The sequence below is a fragment of the Coptis chinensis genome, chromosome 1, assembly GCF_015680905.1.
Source record: "Coptis chinensis isolate HL-2020 chromosome 1, ASM1568090v1, whole genome shotgun sequence".
Classification (NCBI taxonomy): Eukaryota; Viridiplantae; Streptophyta; class Magnoliopsida; order Ranunculales; family Ranunculaceae; genus Coptis; species Coptis chinensis.
Genome location: NC_141456.1, coordinates 35,994,902 through 36,012,350, shown reverse-complemented (window position 1 = coordinate 36,012,350; position 17,449 = coordinate 35,994,902). Strand labels below are relative to the sequence as shown.

General features: G+C 37.3%; 1 protein-coding gene, 1 long non-coding RNA gene and 1 pseudogene across 3 annotated transcripts; 2 read left to right on the top strand and 1 right to left on the bottom strand.

Moving 5' to 3' along the window:
- Nucleotides 1-825: 825 nt before the first annotated feature.
- On the top strand, nucleotides 826-3,923 carry LOC147523737 (F-box protein At5g51370-like; annotated as a pseudogene). Its single transcript, XR_015217246.1, has 2 exons — nucleotides 826-2,548; nucleotides 3,518-3,923. The product of XR_015217246.1 is annotated as an F-box protein At5g51370-like (transcript).
- A 980-nt stretch (nucleotides 3,924-4,903) lies between these two features.
- On the bottom strand, nucleotides 4,904-12,754 carry LOC147523736 (F-box family protein). Its single transcript, XM_086599472.1, has 4 exons — nucleotides 12,007-12,754; nucleotides 5,943-6,076; nucleotides 5,501-5,683; nucleotides 4,904-5,290 (listed from the first exon to the last, which is right to left on the bottom strand). Exons 1-4 carry the CDS (start codon nucleotides 12,512-12,514, stop codon nucleotides 5,135-5,137), a joined length of 981 nt encoding a protein of 326 aa, XP_086455598.1. The 5' UTR covers nucleotides 12,515-12,754; the 3' UTR covers nucleotides 4,904-5,134.
- A 1,152-nt stretch (nucleotides 12,755-13,906) lies between these two features.
- LOC147523735 (uncharacterized) lies at nucleotides 13,907-15,843 on the top strand. The gene is made up of 2 exons (XR_015217240.1): nucleotides 13,907-15,203; nucleotides 15,583-15,843. It is a non-coding gene; the product is annotated as an uncharacterized LOC147523735 (long non-coding RNA).
- The last annotated feature ends 1,606 nt before the right edge of the window (nucleotides 15,844-17,449 follow it).

Sequence of the window (17,449 nt, the reverse complement as noted above, 5' to 3'; positions counted from 1 at the left end):
TTTGTTGATCTTCGAGTTCTTCGCTCCTCATTCTTAGATATAGCCTGAGAAGTGCTTCCCTCATTCACCATCATTGCCTTACTTGTTGTAGCACGCTTTGGAGGCATCTTGATTACTCTCTCTAACCAAAGAACCCAAGAAAAGAATGCTCTTTCTTGAAAACACCCATTTCTTTTCCTCACCAAGACTTCAATTAATGGATTCGATCAAAGAAAAAGAAAACGAAAATCAAACACTCGATCTTTGTCTTTGAACCCAGACGGCGCCAATGTAGTGATCAGATTAATCACTTACGATTTATAAGAACGATGAAACTAAAGATGAGAAAATGAAGACTGAATTGAGCTGGAAACAAAGTTTTATTAAGGAGTAACAATGGCGGTTACAATTTCCTCACTCTCTTTCTCTGCTCTCATTCGTTACAAATGATTTTGTGTAATGATTTTGAATGAATCAATCTCTTCTTTTCCAGTCTATTTATAGTACTTTCAGAACATTTTTGACCAATCAACTCTTGCCACGTGTCCATTTTCTTCTTCCTTTCTTTTTCTGCCTTCTACCTATAATGACAAACTTATTTAACAATTAACGATATATCGCCATATTTCAGGTTTGGAGTGACCCAATATTTCCCCACGACAATAGTCAGATATAATTGAGGGTCAATCGAAAAATGAAAAAAAAATGAAATAAAAAAAATTAGATGATATGTGTATATAAAATCGCAACATTTTCGTCCATGGAGTTGGTGAAACTCTTGAACAAGTAGATTGCTTATTAGCATTTCTCAAAGCTTAGTAAACGTACAAAAGTCTTATTGAAGAGACACCAACAACACAACTAAGCTACCTGATAAATGCTGACAGAATACACAAAACAAAACAAAACAAAACAAACCAAACACAAAAAACACTGGCCTCGCCACTTGGTTCTTGTCAACACTTTTTGATCACAGCATATCATTCAATGGTGTACAACAAGTTTTGTGTTCTTCTTCTTATTCACATAACACAATAACACCTCTCTTGCTCTGTGTGTGTGTGTGTGTAGAGCTTCAAGGAGATGGACAACTTGCTGTGTGATGAACTTGTTCAAGAAATCATGCAACACCTCCCACCATCTTCATCTTCATCTACTTCCCTTGTTTGTAAACGTTGGCTTCACCTCTACAGAACTTGCAAGGCATCCATTTCTCTAAGAATTACTCCTAACAATATCTATATTCCTTTTTATCCTCCTTTCTCACTCTCTACCCTGCTCTTTCTTCTCTCACTCTTGTCTCTGATTCTAATGACCACCCTTTATTCATTTCCAATAACCTTCTTATATGTATTGCTTCAACTTGTCCAAATCTTCGACATCTTCGTTTTTTAGCTGGCCCTGCTTCTTTCTCTGCTCTTCTTTCTCTATCTTCTTGTTGTAAACATCTTACTTCTCTTACAATCTCTTGTTCTTTACCTCTTTCTTTCTCTTGGCTTATTTCTTTCCCTTCTCTTAAAATACTCTGTTTTACTAAGTTTCAAAACAGAGTTGAAACAGGGGAATTTGATGAAGAATATGAAGTGGGGGTGTCTAGTGTTTCACATAAACCATCGGAGTTGCCTTTAGAGTGTCTTAGTGTATCAGGACTTGGGGTCCGCGATTGCGGTTTGGGCTGGTTGTGGAGAAGTTGCACTAAGCTCAAAAGGTTGGAATTGAGAAGCTGTGAAGGTATTGGAGATGGTAATTCATTTACATCCTTTATTAAGTGTTTAAAAGCTCTACAAGAATTGGAAATTAGAACTTGTAGGACTATTGTTGATAGAATTTTATTACTATTAGCTGAACATTGCAGTTCTCTTAATTCACTATTACTCTATGATGGTGGTAGTAGAGAGGGTCTTCATCAGTTTATTAGTCGAAGCAGATCGAATATTCAAAAACTCGACCTTCGATTGCCTTTAGACCTTGAAAACAATCACCTATTAGCTGTTGCAGAGAATATCAGGGGACTTATAAGTCTTAGGCTACAAAGTTGTTGTCTAGTAACAGGTGAAGGCCTTAAGACAATTGGTTCCACAGTGAGTGTTGCACTAGAAGAATTGGCATTAATAAACTGCGATGTCGTTGAGAGAGAACCCGGATTGTTAACCACTTTGGGGCAGAACCTGAAGGGACTCAAGAAGTTGGACTTGTCTTATAATGAAACGTTGGTTGATATGGAATTTGTTTCAATGGTAGTTTCTTGTAAGAATTTGACTGATATTAAGTTAAGAGGATGTAAAAAACTCACGAACTTCGCAGTAGTTTCCATGTATAAGAGCTGCAAGTTTCTTGAGAATGTGGACATAATGCATTGTAGTACTATAGGGGATGAGGGTGTTGAGGTATTTATTCTGAATTCGAAAAGATTGAGACGAATTCAAGTTGAGGAAAGCAAGGTTACAGATACTGCAAAGCAGTGGGGATCGGAGAAATTCATTGAAATGGTCACTTGATTCTGTTAATCAGAATTTGGGGGCAAGATTAGCTATCTATTCTATTTATTTCAAAGTCTCAAACCATACAGGTACAAATACCATTTCATTCTTTCTGGTGTTTTATTGCCAATGTTACTATTTATAGTGCCAAACAGAAAGACCAATTGCATCTTCTCCGTAAATAACATTGCATATATAATGTATTCACACATTTACATGTCTGTTTCAAATAATGACATTTTGTCTATGAAGAAGAGATGTATAAAGCTTTCTTTCCTAATTGTTTTATTCCTCATGAACAGGCTATTTTGTACTAGTTTTGCTGACTATGTTGTTACTACTGCAGCACCTAGAACTTGTAAAAAATAAATTGATGATTCTTTCATAGTGCTCCTTGACTGTTGGTTGATCAAATATAAATGTTCTGCTCGAATATAAATGTTCCGCTGTTAAGGTCTATGATAGCATTCAACCACATTAAACATATATTCACGTGTTGTTAGAAGTTGGTTAAAACTTGATCAGTGCTCTACAAGAGTACAAGTATAGATATGGGGAGATGGAACATACGCTGCGAAACAGCTTTTATGCTGTCTTGGTTATTCCATGAGGTTTCATAAGTTTTGAAGAGTTGGTCTGAGAAACCAATGGAAGACTAGCTTGTTGGTTTCACAGTCCAATACTCCAATAGGTTCAAACTTTAAACCCAGTTAATAACCAAAACTGCCAAGGTATCATACTAGGTTTTTTTTTGTAGTCTCACCATTTGCAGAATGAAATGAGTGCCGATTATTTTTACTGTATGACGACGAAAGTGCATAAGATGTTCACCCTCCTTTCTGAGCTGTATTGGACTTGGCTGTAGCCTGTAGGAGATTTTATTGTCCACATGCTGGCAACATTGTTAGTATACAGAGAACACTGATTGTTGAAATTTGCTACCTGTATTTAGTTGAAATTTTAAGGGGGATTAAAATGGACTTACTGTTTTTTTTACTACTTTTTCCGACATTTTATGTTGGTAATGTGTCGAATGTCCCTCTCCTGTTCTGTTTTAGTATTTTTCTGGTTCTGCTAGCGAGCTACCCTTATAAGGAGGTAGCATAATTGAAGTCAGACCAGATCATTTGCAACAGGGTATGAAGCATGCATCAACTTCAGGATGCAGGTCACTCTCTTTTCCTCCACAGCAACTGCAACTTTTGATGGTCATTCTCATGCGACTTTACCTTGGCATGGATCAGATATATTACAGAAACTTCGTAATATAAAAAATTGTGGACAACTCTTCCATAATGGAAGCTGATAAATAAGATTTCTGAGTCTATACAATATCTTCTTGACTTCTTCTATGATATTAGATCATCACCATAGTCAATATCGACAATGGTGAACAAGCCAGATGAAAGAATCTTATGCCTACGATGTAATCCACATTAATGCTATACTTGATTTTCGTGTCCACTTTGTAGTGTTGTGTACTCCATAATACTGCTTATGTATCGGCTACTAGAAATAGAATGCATCCATATTGGTAATATTTATTGGTACGAGTCTTTTCTCTCCATGGAGATTTCCTGATGTACGTCAATTCCTCAATTCTACATTTCCACAGCAAAGAATTGCTACTTAATACTCTGATGCTCGGACGGGCCATAAATAACTTTTTTAAGTGACAAGCAAGATGGAGACGTAGGAGGCCAAATAGAGCTGCTTTCCTCCGGCAAAATTAAAACAAGAACGGGTAAATTTTATTGTTGGCATCTATGCTATTCATATGATTATTCTATACAGCAATAGCTAGGGGCCAACAATGTGTCGACATATTGGACCACATGAATCAGATGCCATCTCTTTTTTTAATTCTAGCTACCAACCACCAACTCCATTTTGTTTCATTTCGAACTTTCATTTTCATTGTTGTGAAGATTCAAATTCACCTTATTGATGGGAAGTCCTGCCAAACTAAGGTAGTGAGAAACAGGCTCTTGAATGGTAGGACTGGTAAAGTTTTTTTTTTTTTGACAAAAGCATTTGAAATGAAATGAAAGCGCAAAATTTTGGTGCGAACCCCGCTTCTCAGAATGGATATAAGTAAAATGGTAGAACAAGTGACACAGATAAAATTTAAGGAAGCTCACTTCACTTAACGATTGAAGAATTGCAACTGCACCAAATACAGTACTAATTCCAGAGATGATAATGAAAATCAATGATGTCGTAAAGAAGCGGAGTAACTCTCAGCAGTTCTGCTTACACCAAGGCACCACATAAAAGTTTAAATGGAAAAGGTCTACCCGCAAGTATGAAAATCCACATCCCTCGGAAAAAGAACCGAGGCCCGGATAAGATTTTCCCGTATTTCCAAATGTTCAGTTATAATTCCGTGCAAATGTGCAATACAATCTGGGAGAAAAATGTTTACAAGCTTTCAGGCGAGGAGGTAAAAAGAAAAAGTACAGCAACTTCGTATATCTTCTAACTTTGATGTCGCCATCCAATTCAAAGTGGCATTCGCAGACAATCATTTTTCAGATTTTCAGGTATAAAAGACCTGGATAAATTATATATTTACACCAAATAGCGAGAAGTTCAAAACCCTAATAAGGATGTTGAATTTTAATCAACTAATACTCATCAGCACTGTAAGCACCGTTTACAATAACATGAAATCATCAAGAAGGTCTCCACTTGTCAGCAAGACGCATTGCATAATCACGTGAATTCAGTGAAAGGTTTTCAAGTATAACATCCTTGACACTATGTGCAGCTGTTTCACCAGCTCGAGTGGCAAGCTCCAGGTACACAAGTGCAGTCATCATCTCCCCTTTCTGCCAAAGAAGTGAAAGTATTAGTACTGAGCCAATATAAACGCCTTACGAAATAGGCCATTGGCAAAGTCCCCAAGGTGTCTCAATTGGTTTGAGAATCTGCAAATCAACTATTCTGTTAATAGCTGCAACACAAAGGTGAGTAAAACTCCATCCCCTACAAAAATTTCAGCTTAAGAAAACGTGATTCTGTTCACATGAGGTACGTACTGAGAAGAGTAGAAGACCATGCTCATACTGAGCTTTCCTATGCCCACACTCAGCAGCACGCTTCATCCATTTCTTTGCTTGTCGATGGCTATGCACTAGACCTTCGCCGGACAAGTAGCACAGAGAAGTATTGTACATGGCACGAGTATATCCACCCTCAGCAGCTCTCAAGTACCACTTACCCTGGTTTACAAAAACTGCTATCAGAAATGACCATCCAGATATATCAGAAGTAAAGAAACAAGCAAGGCTTGGTACAAAATACATATAACAAGAATGATCAGGCAGCTGAAATTGCATACATGATATAGTCCTAGGCTCTTAGCACTGATTGCAAGTACCATCATGATATGATCAACAATCTTAACTAAAATATTAGTTTCCCAAATAAACCCATAACCGTAGATTCAATTTGAAAGGGCGAATAAGTAAAGCCTCATACAGCTTCTGTAAGATCGCGTTGAACGCCACGGCCTTGATGCAGACAGAGAGCAAGCTGGTATTGAGCCCGGGCATGGCCAGCCACTGAAGCTTTATACAACCATTTGAAAGCCTCCTTCTGGTTAGGAGGTTCAACTGCAAACATAACAACACAAATATTAGGATGTTGGAGGACGTATGCAATTGCTGGGGACTACAAGTTACTTTTGGCTGTACAAAAATCAAATTGACTAAAATAGGGGGAAAACCAATACAAATGCCACCTTCACATAAGGGCTGTAGACCTCTCTACCATGATCACCATAGACTAAAACATTTCTAAACATTTCTATTTATCTTCTACCATGATTTCCTATGAAGTTACCTTCATCTGAGATGGTTAGTTTGGACGGAGGAATGAGGAGGAGGAGAGGGGAACCTAGGATCAGCTGAGGATTGGACAGGAAGTAGGCAAACAATACTTACTTTCTTCTACTTTTTGCATTAAATTTCTCTCTCTTTCCAAAAATACCAGCATTAGATAAGGGTCTTATACTCTTATGCATCTTTGAGGTTTACTTTAAAGGGTAGACTTTATCCTAACTGCTAAGCAATCAAACAATACTATAAGTTGAATTTTCATTTTCATTATATTATTTTCCATTTTTATTGGTCCACTGTGAGTGATTTTAACATCAATTCACAAAAAGTTGCTCAAGCACCTCGTTGGTATCTTTGCCACTGATATGGAGCATTGAATGAGACATACTACACCCGATAAATGCCCGAGCTCATGGAGATAGGCACAATAATGTATATTTAAGGACCACTGCTCTAACAAGGGGTATACACAACCACAGAAAACACACATACCAAAACACTCCTCGGTGCTGGACTCGAGACTCAAACTATGGCCCCTAGAATCTACTGCTTCCTACCATGTTGAGACCCAATTTACTCCAAAAGCCCGACCTGGTTAAGAGAGGCACAACAATGCATATCAAAGAGACCGTGAATTTAATAAGGGGAAAACACACACCAGGACAAATACTCAAGCAAGAAAACCTACCACAACCACATGAATCATATCTGGTGCCCTCAAAAAAGAAAACCCTCTTCCAAGAATCTAATGTGCACAACGTAATTATACAGTCAGGAGTCAGGACCTACCCTTAGATTAGTAGGAGACTACCACTTAAAGACCAACATAAGAGGAAGGAAACACAGTTCTACATCTCGCACTTCAGATATACTCCAAGTAAAATGCCAGTTATTTTCTTTTATTATTTAACTTTAACGTGTGTATGTGTGCGTGTATTTTCTATTCGCTTCTATGAGATTATCTTATAAATCAAGAGTTGTCTCCCTTGGGTAAGAGGTGAGGCCTGGGTAGCATTTTAATTTATTCCATTAATTGGGAAAGTACTATATATGAAGATATAAGTATTTTTACTGTTTTTCTCTATGCTCGCTTTGGGTGTTTTGTGCTGGCTTTGAGTTTTGTTTCTGCATATTTCTTTACTTGCTTCTTTCAGTAGTTACCAAACTTTGTTTATGTATATTGCTAATGTTAGAGTTCTTTGTGAGTCATTAGATAGGTGGGACACTTCGCCCGAAGCAAGCATAGAGACTATCTGTAAACATACTATTTTCCTATATAAGAAGTGTGAGAGAAGGCCGAAACTACTTAAGCCGTACTCTCTTTTCTCTCTCCATTCTCTCTAAACTTTCGTCTTCATTAGCAATAATATAATTTTACTCAAAATATTCATCACCCAATCCAATTTCCTTTAAGGTTTGCGTACTCCACTTATTGATTGAATAGCACCCACAAATAAACAAAAACTTCAAGAATTCTCTGCTAAATAGAAATTCAATTTAATCAACTCAAATTTGGCTAAAGGCTTACAAGGCTACAACTCTTTAAATAAATAAATAAAAACTTCTCAACCAAACACAACTTCTAATATCATAACTCCTAATCACAAGTTAAAGTAATCCTCAAATAAAGATAAATTTTAAATAAGGGTTTGGAACCATAAATCACATCACTAAGTCACTGGGAAGCGTCCTTACATGGGTATCCTTTGTCAACTAATTCTTTTTGATGTGTCAATTAGGAACTATGTTGGTTTATTAAACTCCTTTAGAGTTCAAAAAAAAATCCCAAATTACACTGCCCGCTGTGATCCTGTGATCTACATGGTTGGCTTCCTTATTTTCTCACCATGAAAGATTGCCTTATGCCTTATCAACCACAGTCCTACTCCTGTAGGGATCCTGAACTGATATCACCTGGCTCCTGACAGTAGGGTCAAAACTGAGCTGGTCGACAATGGTAACCGCACCAAAACAGATACTTGATTGACACCAGTAGCATCTAGATCCTGACAGATGATGTTACACTCCTACCTTTTACAGACCTAATTGGTATCAATGGCAATATAAATGTAGCTGGGGGCAAATTCCCATGCTAGGATATCTCATGAAACTGACACTAGTTCAGTGTCACATCACTCGAAGAGGCTAAGCCAACATCACCGAGCTCCCTGTTTCACAGGTCTCGCAACGGTACACGTATGGCTTAGATGCATAACGGACACATGCACAGACAAAAACCGCAAAAGAGCTCTTATTTAAAATCATTACAGAAATAAATCGTGTGCCCAAAAAAAGTTTAGAATCTAAGCGAACGAACCTTGATCACAAAAGCCTATGTTCTGGTTGCCCAAACTCCAAATTGAACGGCTTTTCAGAAAACTGTGTAGGTACAAACACTCTCAGTCATCCCACTCCACTCTCATGTCCTCAGTCCCTCAAGCTACCACAATTGTCCAATTTAAGTTCCCCAACCAAACTAATTTCTTGTTTTCCTGCAGCGACCAACGCAAAAATTCCAAGCAGACTTGTTGAATGAAAATAAAGTTTTCAAATCTCACTTCGTCCACTAAATACCAACTTTACATAATGCCAAATGTTTAGGGTCGATAAATAGAAGCACGTTCTCTCAAAACTTTGGGAGCTTCCAACTCAAAACCAATTGGTGATGAGTGGAGAGGCCCAGGAAACATTTAAACTATATTGCAAGGCTTTAAACATCCCATGTAGGATTATACTTAACACCTCAACATATCTCAAAGGGAGCATGAATCCAACAAGGGAAAAACACACACAACATGACAAATGCTCAAGCAAACACACAAGCAACAGTGTTAATCACATCCAAAACCCCCAAAAAGGAAACTCGCTTCCAAGAATTTAGCAAAATACAGAAACAAAGATTGGTAGAAACTACTGATAGAAGCAAGTACGAAATGGAAAAAACACCAGAAGCCAGAACTAAAAAATGCAATGAAAACCCAGCTTCAGCAAGATGTCCCAGCTAATGCGATATATTGAATGCCAGTAATGCCTTACCTAAAGGAAGACAACTGTTGATTAATAAGATGATCTCATAGAACCCAACCTCCCAATCCAATTTCCTTTAATGCTCTGTGTGCACCACTCATGATTCCCCATAAGATAGTGAAGAAAAGAAATACTTCAAACAGTTTTCCGCATCTCGAAAAAAAACAAAAGGAGCCAATTATTACAGAGACCCTTGAAGAAGCTCAAAATATCCCATGAAACACTAAACACCTTCAAGCATAACACCAGACACTTATTTGATAGCAAGGTTTTATTCATAAGCAAGATTTTTATAGGAACCACCTTCTTCCTTTGGTAGGCAAAGCGCCAAAGCTTATCCCATTTAACCATCTGCGACTTAGACAAAGGTAGCTGATTATTTCAGATATCCTTAGCGAAGCTTGAAATTTTCCATGACACACTAGATGCCTTTAAACATAACACCATACACTCCTTTGGTAGTAAAGCTTCATTCATAAGCAAGAGTGCATACAATCCAAACGACCTTCTTCCCATTGGTAGGCAAAGCCTATCCTCTATTAAATCATACGCAACTTTGTTTTTCCTTCCTCACCACCCAACACGAACGTCTAGAAAGCTTCACCAAGTGCCTAGCCACACCATTAGGTATAGGAAGCAAACAAAGATCGTAGTTTGGGGTGGTCTTTCCATTACGCCAGCCAACTAACTGTCCACCCTATCGATAACCTTAGTCCAACGGCCTTAGACTTGCTTCTAGCTCCCAATGGAATCCCCAAATATAGTGTAGGAAAAGTCCCCACTTCACGACCCAACAAACAATATCACCAAATTTTCCACCATCCCAACTCCAAAAATCTTTGACTTAGACAAGTTGACTTTAAGCCCTGAAGCCAAACCAACCAAGTAGTTTGTAAGTGCATAGGCATTCTACACTCTAGGTATCCTTTGCTCCAACGATAAAATAAATCCTCAACAAAATCCTTTAGAAATGCATAATGCATGTCCAAATACAACCAAACTGTCCCTACCAATCATTGTTCCCTTAATCACGCATTTGTGTCTATATATTCACACTACACAAACATCATCATCTCCAGATTTATTACTCCTAGCCTACCACCAGGCCATCTCAAGATAGGTAAGCCACCGAACATGTCAATTCTTAATTGCCAAAATTATATCACATTGGATATGAAGGAACTCAATACCATCTTATTAAACTAACTTTGTAATTTTTTTTTATCAAAATGATTCTTAAAACTGCGATTTTATCAGAACGGATCACTTAAACAGCATTTTAAGAATCAAATCATTTCATAAATTTGGCCTTAGTCTATGGGAACTGGGAAGCATTGTTACCCTTTTGTCAACATATTCTTTTTGAAGCGTTAACTTACGATTCATATTGGTTTATTACACTACTTTGCGAGTAAATAATTCCTCAAATTACACTCCCCATCATGATCGTCGAGCTCGGTTGCGTTCCTTTCTCACCACGGAAGGTTGCCAATTTTCCATGACAACAACGGTCCTACTCCACGTAGAGAACCTGAATTGAGATCATCTGGATCCTAACTGGCGGATCAAAACTGAGCTGATCGACAATGGTGATCTCATACCCAAACTGAAATCTAAGAGACACTGGTAGCGTCTAGATCTGACAGACAAGCTTAGTAGCTTACGCTTATAGCTTTTGGAGATCTAATTGGTCAACGGTAAGGTAAATGGAGCAAGGGCCCGCCTCCCATATATGGGACTCTCCCTTGTTAAGATATCTCCTACTAGATGCTGGTCTTGTTAGCACCCTAGGCACTAAATCACTAATTCAGGGTAACGTCGCTCCAAGATGCCAACCCAACATTTATTTTTATTTTTTTGATGGTTTGATCTTCTCCCCTCAAATCCCTTTTTTCCCAGTGGGAATCGAACCCACGAGCTAGGGCCCTGCCTCACAGGGCTTGACCAGTGGGATACTAGACATCTTTAAGAGACACACCCAGCATCACAAAGCTCCCATCAATTGTTTAGAGGTCTCCTGCTTCACAGTTCTCACCATGACACTTGTATGGCTCATATGCATTACAAAAACAAGCACACAAAAACCACAAAAGCAGAATTTAAAAAGTCGGAATAAAATTGTGAGCCCAAAAAAAAGTTCAGTATTCCGGCCAATGAACATTGATCACAAAGCCAATGCTCTGGTGACTGAAACTCCAAAAGCAACGGGTTTTAAGAGAACTACAAACATTCTTAGTCATCCCGTCACTGTCCTGTCCCCAGTCCCTCAAGCCACCACAATTGTAAAGTAAGTTTGCCAACCAAACTAATTTCTCAGTACTCAACTAAGCAACCAATGCAAACACTCCAATAAGACTTATTGAAATGAAAATAAAATTCCAAATCTCAGTCCCAAAATACTAATATCACATAATGCGAAATGTTTGGGGTTGACCTAAAGAAGCATGTTCACTCCTTAGCACAATGGCTAAAAAATCTTTGCCAACGCTTAGCACAATTTTTTCAAGCCACCACAATTGTAAAAAAATTCACCACAAAGGAACACCAAAAGCAACGGGTAATAAGAAAATTGTGTTGGTACAAACACTCTTATGTCCACGTTATCCATTATTCTCTCATTCCTGGCCGTACCACCCGAACATCTCAACACATAAAACTATAAAAGAAGACAGATATACCTTGTAAGTAAGAAATACCCAAATTACACTCCCCATTATGATCACCGAGTTCGGCGGCTCTCCTATACAAAGCAACACCATCCTCCTTTCTCCCCATTTCCCAATAAATAAGACCAGCATCAACCATAGCAAGTGTAGAGCCTCTAACTACACCTTTCATAAATGAATCCAAAGCCTTGCCAAGATTCTTCCTAACCCCACCTCTACCATGCTTAAATTTCTTCCCCCACATAACAAACAACATAGCTTCTCTCAACGGTGTAAGACCATCTCTCCATGATGTACATACTAAGGATGATGATTTAAGGTCTGGGTGATTCAAGGATGAGCCTATTTTTGTTAGTATATCGAATGGTAAGGTGGAAAAGTTTGACGGTTGGGATGATGGCAGTTGGTTAAGACGGCTGTGTCTGGGTGTAGGGTGGAATAATGATGTGGTGGGACGGTATAAGTTTAGGGATTTGAAGTGTGAGCCGTCTGATGCAGCTGGCCACGTTTTTTGCTTCATCCAATTTTGAGTGACTAGTGTTTGCTTTTTCTGAAAGGAAATAAAACCCAACTTCTGCTAGTTCACAGTTTTTCACACGCGAACAACTTTCATATGGGCTTAACAGATTTAAGATTCGGGCTAACCCGGCCCGACAAAAAGCTTGGCTAGTAGCAAGTTTGATTGTGGATAATCCCAATTAAGACAACCTTTTGTAACCTTTCCATGTCAATATACTTGCTAAAGGAAAAAAAAAAATGTGACTTGACGGTGGTTGCAGTGAGAGTAAAATAGATGTATATTGTAAATGAATTACGTATCGAAAATCTAACTTTGTTTTGCAGGAAGGTAGGACTTGTTAACTTTTTATGCAGAGACGTTGTCCTACCCTGACATGACGTGATAGATTAAAGGTAAGGTATAATTTGTTTGTTTACTAGTTTGAAATTATGTATAGTAAGCTTGTTTTGAAGAAACTACACAACGTTTTGGAAAACGGAACTATTTTGTATTCCAAGTTGAAATAGTTTGTGACATTAGATTTATATATTTAAAAGATTGAATGTAGTACTGTATATTTTATTTTTGTATTACTCAATTTGCTCCCATGTTTTCTTTTGCAACGTAGATGTGTTCTTAGAAACATAAATGGTAAAATGCAGTGGATGACGACGCTTAATTTGGATTCGTTCTTGGAGTCTTTATGATTTAAGTTTTTTTGGAGTGGACAGTTTTGTTTTGAGACAGATATAATAGAGTTGGTTAGTAATTCTTGAATTTGTGATTGAAGGATTGTTCATTTTTTGTTTTAATTTGATCTCATTTTTTTTATATTGTGTTTGGTAATGGGTTATTAGGATTTCGTTTCACCCCTGGGTTTTTAGATTATTGAATAGAGTGGCGATTGAGATATTTATATCTTAAATAATTTCATGTTTTAAATTTTCTAGAAATTCGGGGTGTCACAGTTTGGTATCAGAGCATAGGTTAGCCTAGAATGAGAAGATCTAGGTAATTCTCATATTGTGGTAATAGGTGGTAGGAATGTTTCTTTATGGTGTTAAGTTTCCAACTGATTTTATTTTGCTGTTGAACTCGATTTGATTTTGGTTTTCTGTTTCTTTCTTATATATATATCGAGCCGGCTAGGTAGACAGCAAAATTTTGGACAGCATCCAAACAGCACAATATTGGCCGTTGGATCAAGATTAATCAGATCAAATATCAAAAAACGATATTTTGATATTTGCTTCACAAAATACGATATTTCACCTCACAAAATACGAAATTACGAAGGGTTTAGGTTTCTCTGACTCGCTATTCCTCTCTCCAAAATCATCTCGCTCACACTTCATGCTTAATTCTTAATTTATCTGGTAAGAATTTATCGTTTTTAGTTCGATCTTGTGACACACTATTTCTGCTTCTTGTTATTTGTTTTTTTTTTTTTCAATCGTATTTGTTATATGCATTTGATGTAGATCTACATTATACTCGGATGGTTTAGTTTATAATCGATGTAGATCTGGCTTATTTTGATTTTGTATTCGTCATCTCCGCATTGCATTTGTTTATGGTGTAAATTGTTTTTTAAGCTCGTTTTAGTATAAATCTCACATAGATCTGGCTATGATGATGATGATGATGATTATTTTTCAATCAATAGCGTCTTCGAATTATTTTGTTATTTAGCTGATTGAAAATACTTACTCTTGTTTGCTTAAATTCCTAGTTGAATCACCTTATTATTGCTGCAAAGATGTTTGTATGAAGTTATGTTAAGGGAAAACATAGAGAAAAAAACATGTTATTAAGTTGCTAAGGTGTTTTCGGTTTATGTTGCCTCCGTTCTAAGTTTCTTTTGTCTAGTATTAAATCATTATTATTATTTTTTTTTTTTGTCTTTTATTGTTTCTAGAATTTGAGATTTTTTTTATGTAAATAAATTTCTTAATATGATATAAGTAGTACTTTTTACTATGTGTTAAGGGATTTGTGATGGATGATTTGTCTGATTTTATTTATTCATTTATAGTCATTTGATTATTGATGGATACGACGAAAAACATGTTTTTCTTGTTGGGTAGCTGTTTTTACATTTGATTACATATTTTTTTATCTCTTTAATAAATAGTGAAATTCCATCAAGAAATGGGGTGCCCAATATGTGGAAGTGTATTGTTTAAGAGAATTTCAAGAACATCAGCGAATCCTAGACGTCGTTTCATCGTCTGCGAGAAACATTCCGATCGTCTTCCGAGGGAAATGAGATGTACTTTCTTCAAGTGGAATGATAACGAGGATAATTATGGAAGTTGTTCGTCATCGAATATCGAATCAAATTATTGTTCTGCTACTCCAGCTTCAACTGAGAGTCCGGTTTCTACTTACGCAAGAAGGATAACGACTGATTCAGAGATTAATTTTATCGGCATTCATATAATATTTAAATTGTTGTTAGTTTGTCTTATCTTAGTGGTTATGTGTTTGATTAAGTATCTAGTTAAGGTGTTATTCTCCTAGTTAAGGTGGTTATGTGTAGATTGGGCAAAGAGCATTTTCTAATGCCTTAGCTGATAAGGTAAAGTTTGCAATGGTTCTCATTCTATTTTTTATTTTTAGAATTTATATTTCATTCGTTACATTCGCCTCTTGGTTACATGCAGGAAAACACCCAAGATTTTGTCAGTTGATCGTAGAATTTGCTAAGGTTTGCATTTATACTATGCCCTTTTTTTTCAATTTGACTTGAAGTTGGGCATTCCGTTTGTAGTGTACCCTGAAACCCTTTTTCGTTTGTTTGTAAGTTAGTCTTGTTTGTAAGAACGAAGTTTACAAAATGTAATCGTTTGTAAGTTGTCTTGTTTGTAAGAACGGAGTTTGTAGCCCTTATGTTATTGAAGTGGTTTAGACAAACTGCCATTGGACAACGAATGAAATATGAGAGATGTAGACAAAGTTATCGTTTATTATTGTTATTAACTTGCTATCGTTATCGTTATCGTTATCGTTATCGTTATCGTTATTATTATTTTTGTTATTATTGGTATTGTTATTATTGTTATTGTTATTTTCTGTGTTGTTGGCAGCTAGAAATGATGATGAATTGGCATGGAAAGGCTAAAAACAGAGTTGCAAGCATGCGGATTGAAATGTGGGGGTACTTTGCCAGAGCGTGCTGCCAGGCTCTTCCTGCTCAAGACTACTCCTTTAGAGATGCTGCCTAAGAAGTTGTTAGCAAAGAAATAAATGGAATCTTTCTCTTTGGTTTGTACTAAATGGAGAAAAGAACCATTGCTGCTTAAATAGTTTGTACTTTTGGAAACTTTGTTGAGAGAATTACTCGACCAGTCGACCTTTTGTGACCATCATCTTTTCATGTATAAAAACACTTGGGTTTCTTGTGAATTAGTTTGTTGGTATGCCCCCAGCATATTTTTTTTCTTAATTATATGGTTGATCGAGCTTCTTGTGAATTTGTGATAGATGATATTGGGTGTTGAATTGGTTAATATCAGGGGAGTTCATCTATGATATTGGGTATTGAGCTTCTTGCATTTATGATATTATGGGAGTTCATCTTGGCTAGGCGCCAAAAGGAATTGGCCTGCTCTTTAAAGGCTAGCTTCTGACAGTATCTGTAACTCCCGTATTTAAAATACATATTTATTTATTAATTAATTAATTTAATTATTTAGTTAAAATTCACTGGATTGGATTTGGGATATGTGGGCTTGATTTCTGGGCCCGGGTCTGTGTTGGGATTAGGTTTCAAACCCAAGTATATATTCATATTTTTCTAGAGAATAGGGTTTTAAGATAAAAAAATAAAATAAAAATGGAGGCAGCTCGTTGGCTAGAGCGTTAGAGCGCGACGATTCGAACTATAAGGGATTCGTCGAGCTGTTAATTAAGGTGAGTAGTTATGTTTTTCTTTTTCATAAAAACTAGAGTTTTAGAATAAAACATTTATTGCCAAAGTTTTGTTCTCGCTCAGTTTCTGTTTTTCCTATGTCGGGTTTTTGTTCTCATTCTGCGGAATTCTCGAGACTGGTTAGATGTTAGTATAGTTATTCACTTAATCATTGAAATCCTTAATAGAACTGTTGGAGCTCTGAAGAGGTCGTTAATGGCGACCAAAGCTATAACCAAGAAATCGTCAGTTTATGCTTTGAACTATTTTGTTTGAAACTAGATCATGTGTTTTAGGTTGTGATGTTGGTGGGATGATGTTTGGTGGTCGTGGTTTGAGTGAGTCTTTGGAGTCTTTGTTGAAGCTTGGGACAAAGCTTCGACAAGCAAGGCGGCGACGCCGCACATCCTCCCAAAAAATAATTCGGACTGTTATGGGGTTGGTTTTGTTGGTTGATTGATGGTGGGTTGAAGTGGGGTAGTGTAGGGTGTGTGAGGGCTGTCGAGTGGGGCTATGGGAAGCCGTCGGACGGTAGTGAATGGAGGTCGAAATCTGGGAGAGTGATTTTCGAGTGTATTAATTAGAGTTTTTGGTTTTGTTAAAGTGGTAGGGGTTTCTATGAGGATTAAAATCGGTGGGTTGAAAGAGGCGGACGAGTGGAGGTGGTGGTGGCCGATTTGGTGGCAGCTGGAGCTAAGGAAGATGACCGGTTGGGCCTTGGGCCGATTTCAGTTTTTGGGCTTTGGGCCAAAGCTTTTTGGTTTTGCTAGTTGGGCCGAAATCTAATTTTTTGTTTTGGGCGATATTAATCTTTTGAGTTGGGCCGGTTCTATTTTTGGTTGGGGTCTGTTCTAATTTTTGTGTACAAGGATCAGTTCTCTTTTATTTTTGTGGGCTGAGCCATTATTGTTTTAAGTGGATCTGTTCCCTCTAGATATTTCTAATTGGGCTAAATCTATTGTTGGGCCGGTTTCTAGTTTGGTTTTTATGTTGGATCCAGCTAACATTATTTGAACCTTTGGTTAAGTCATAGGCTTGGCTAG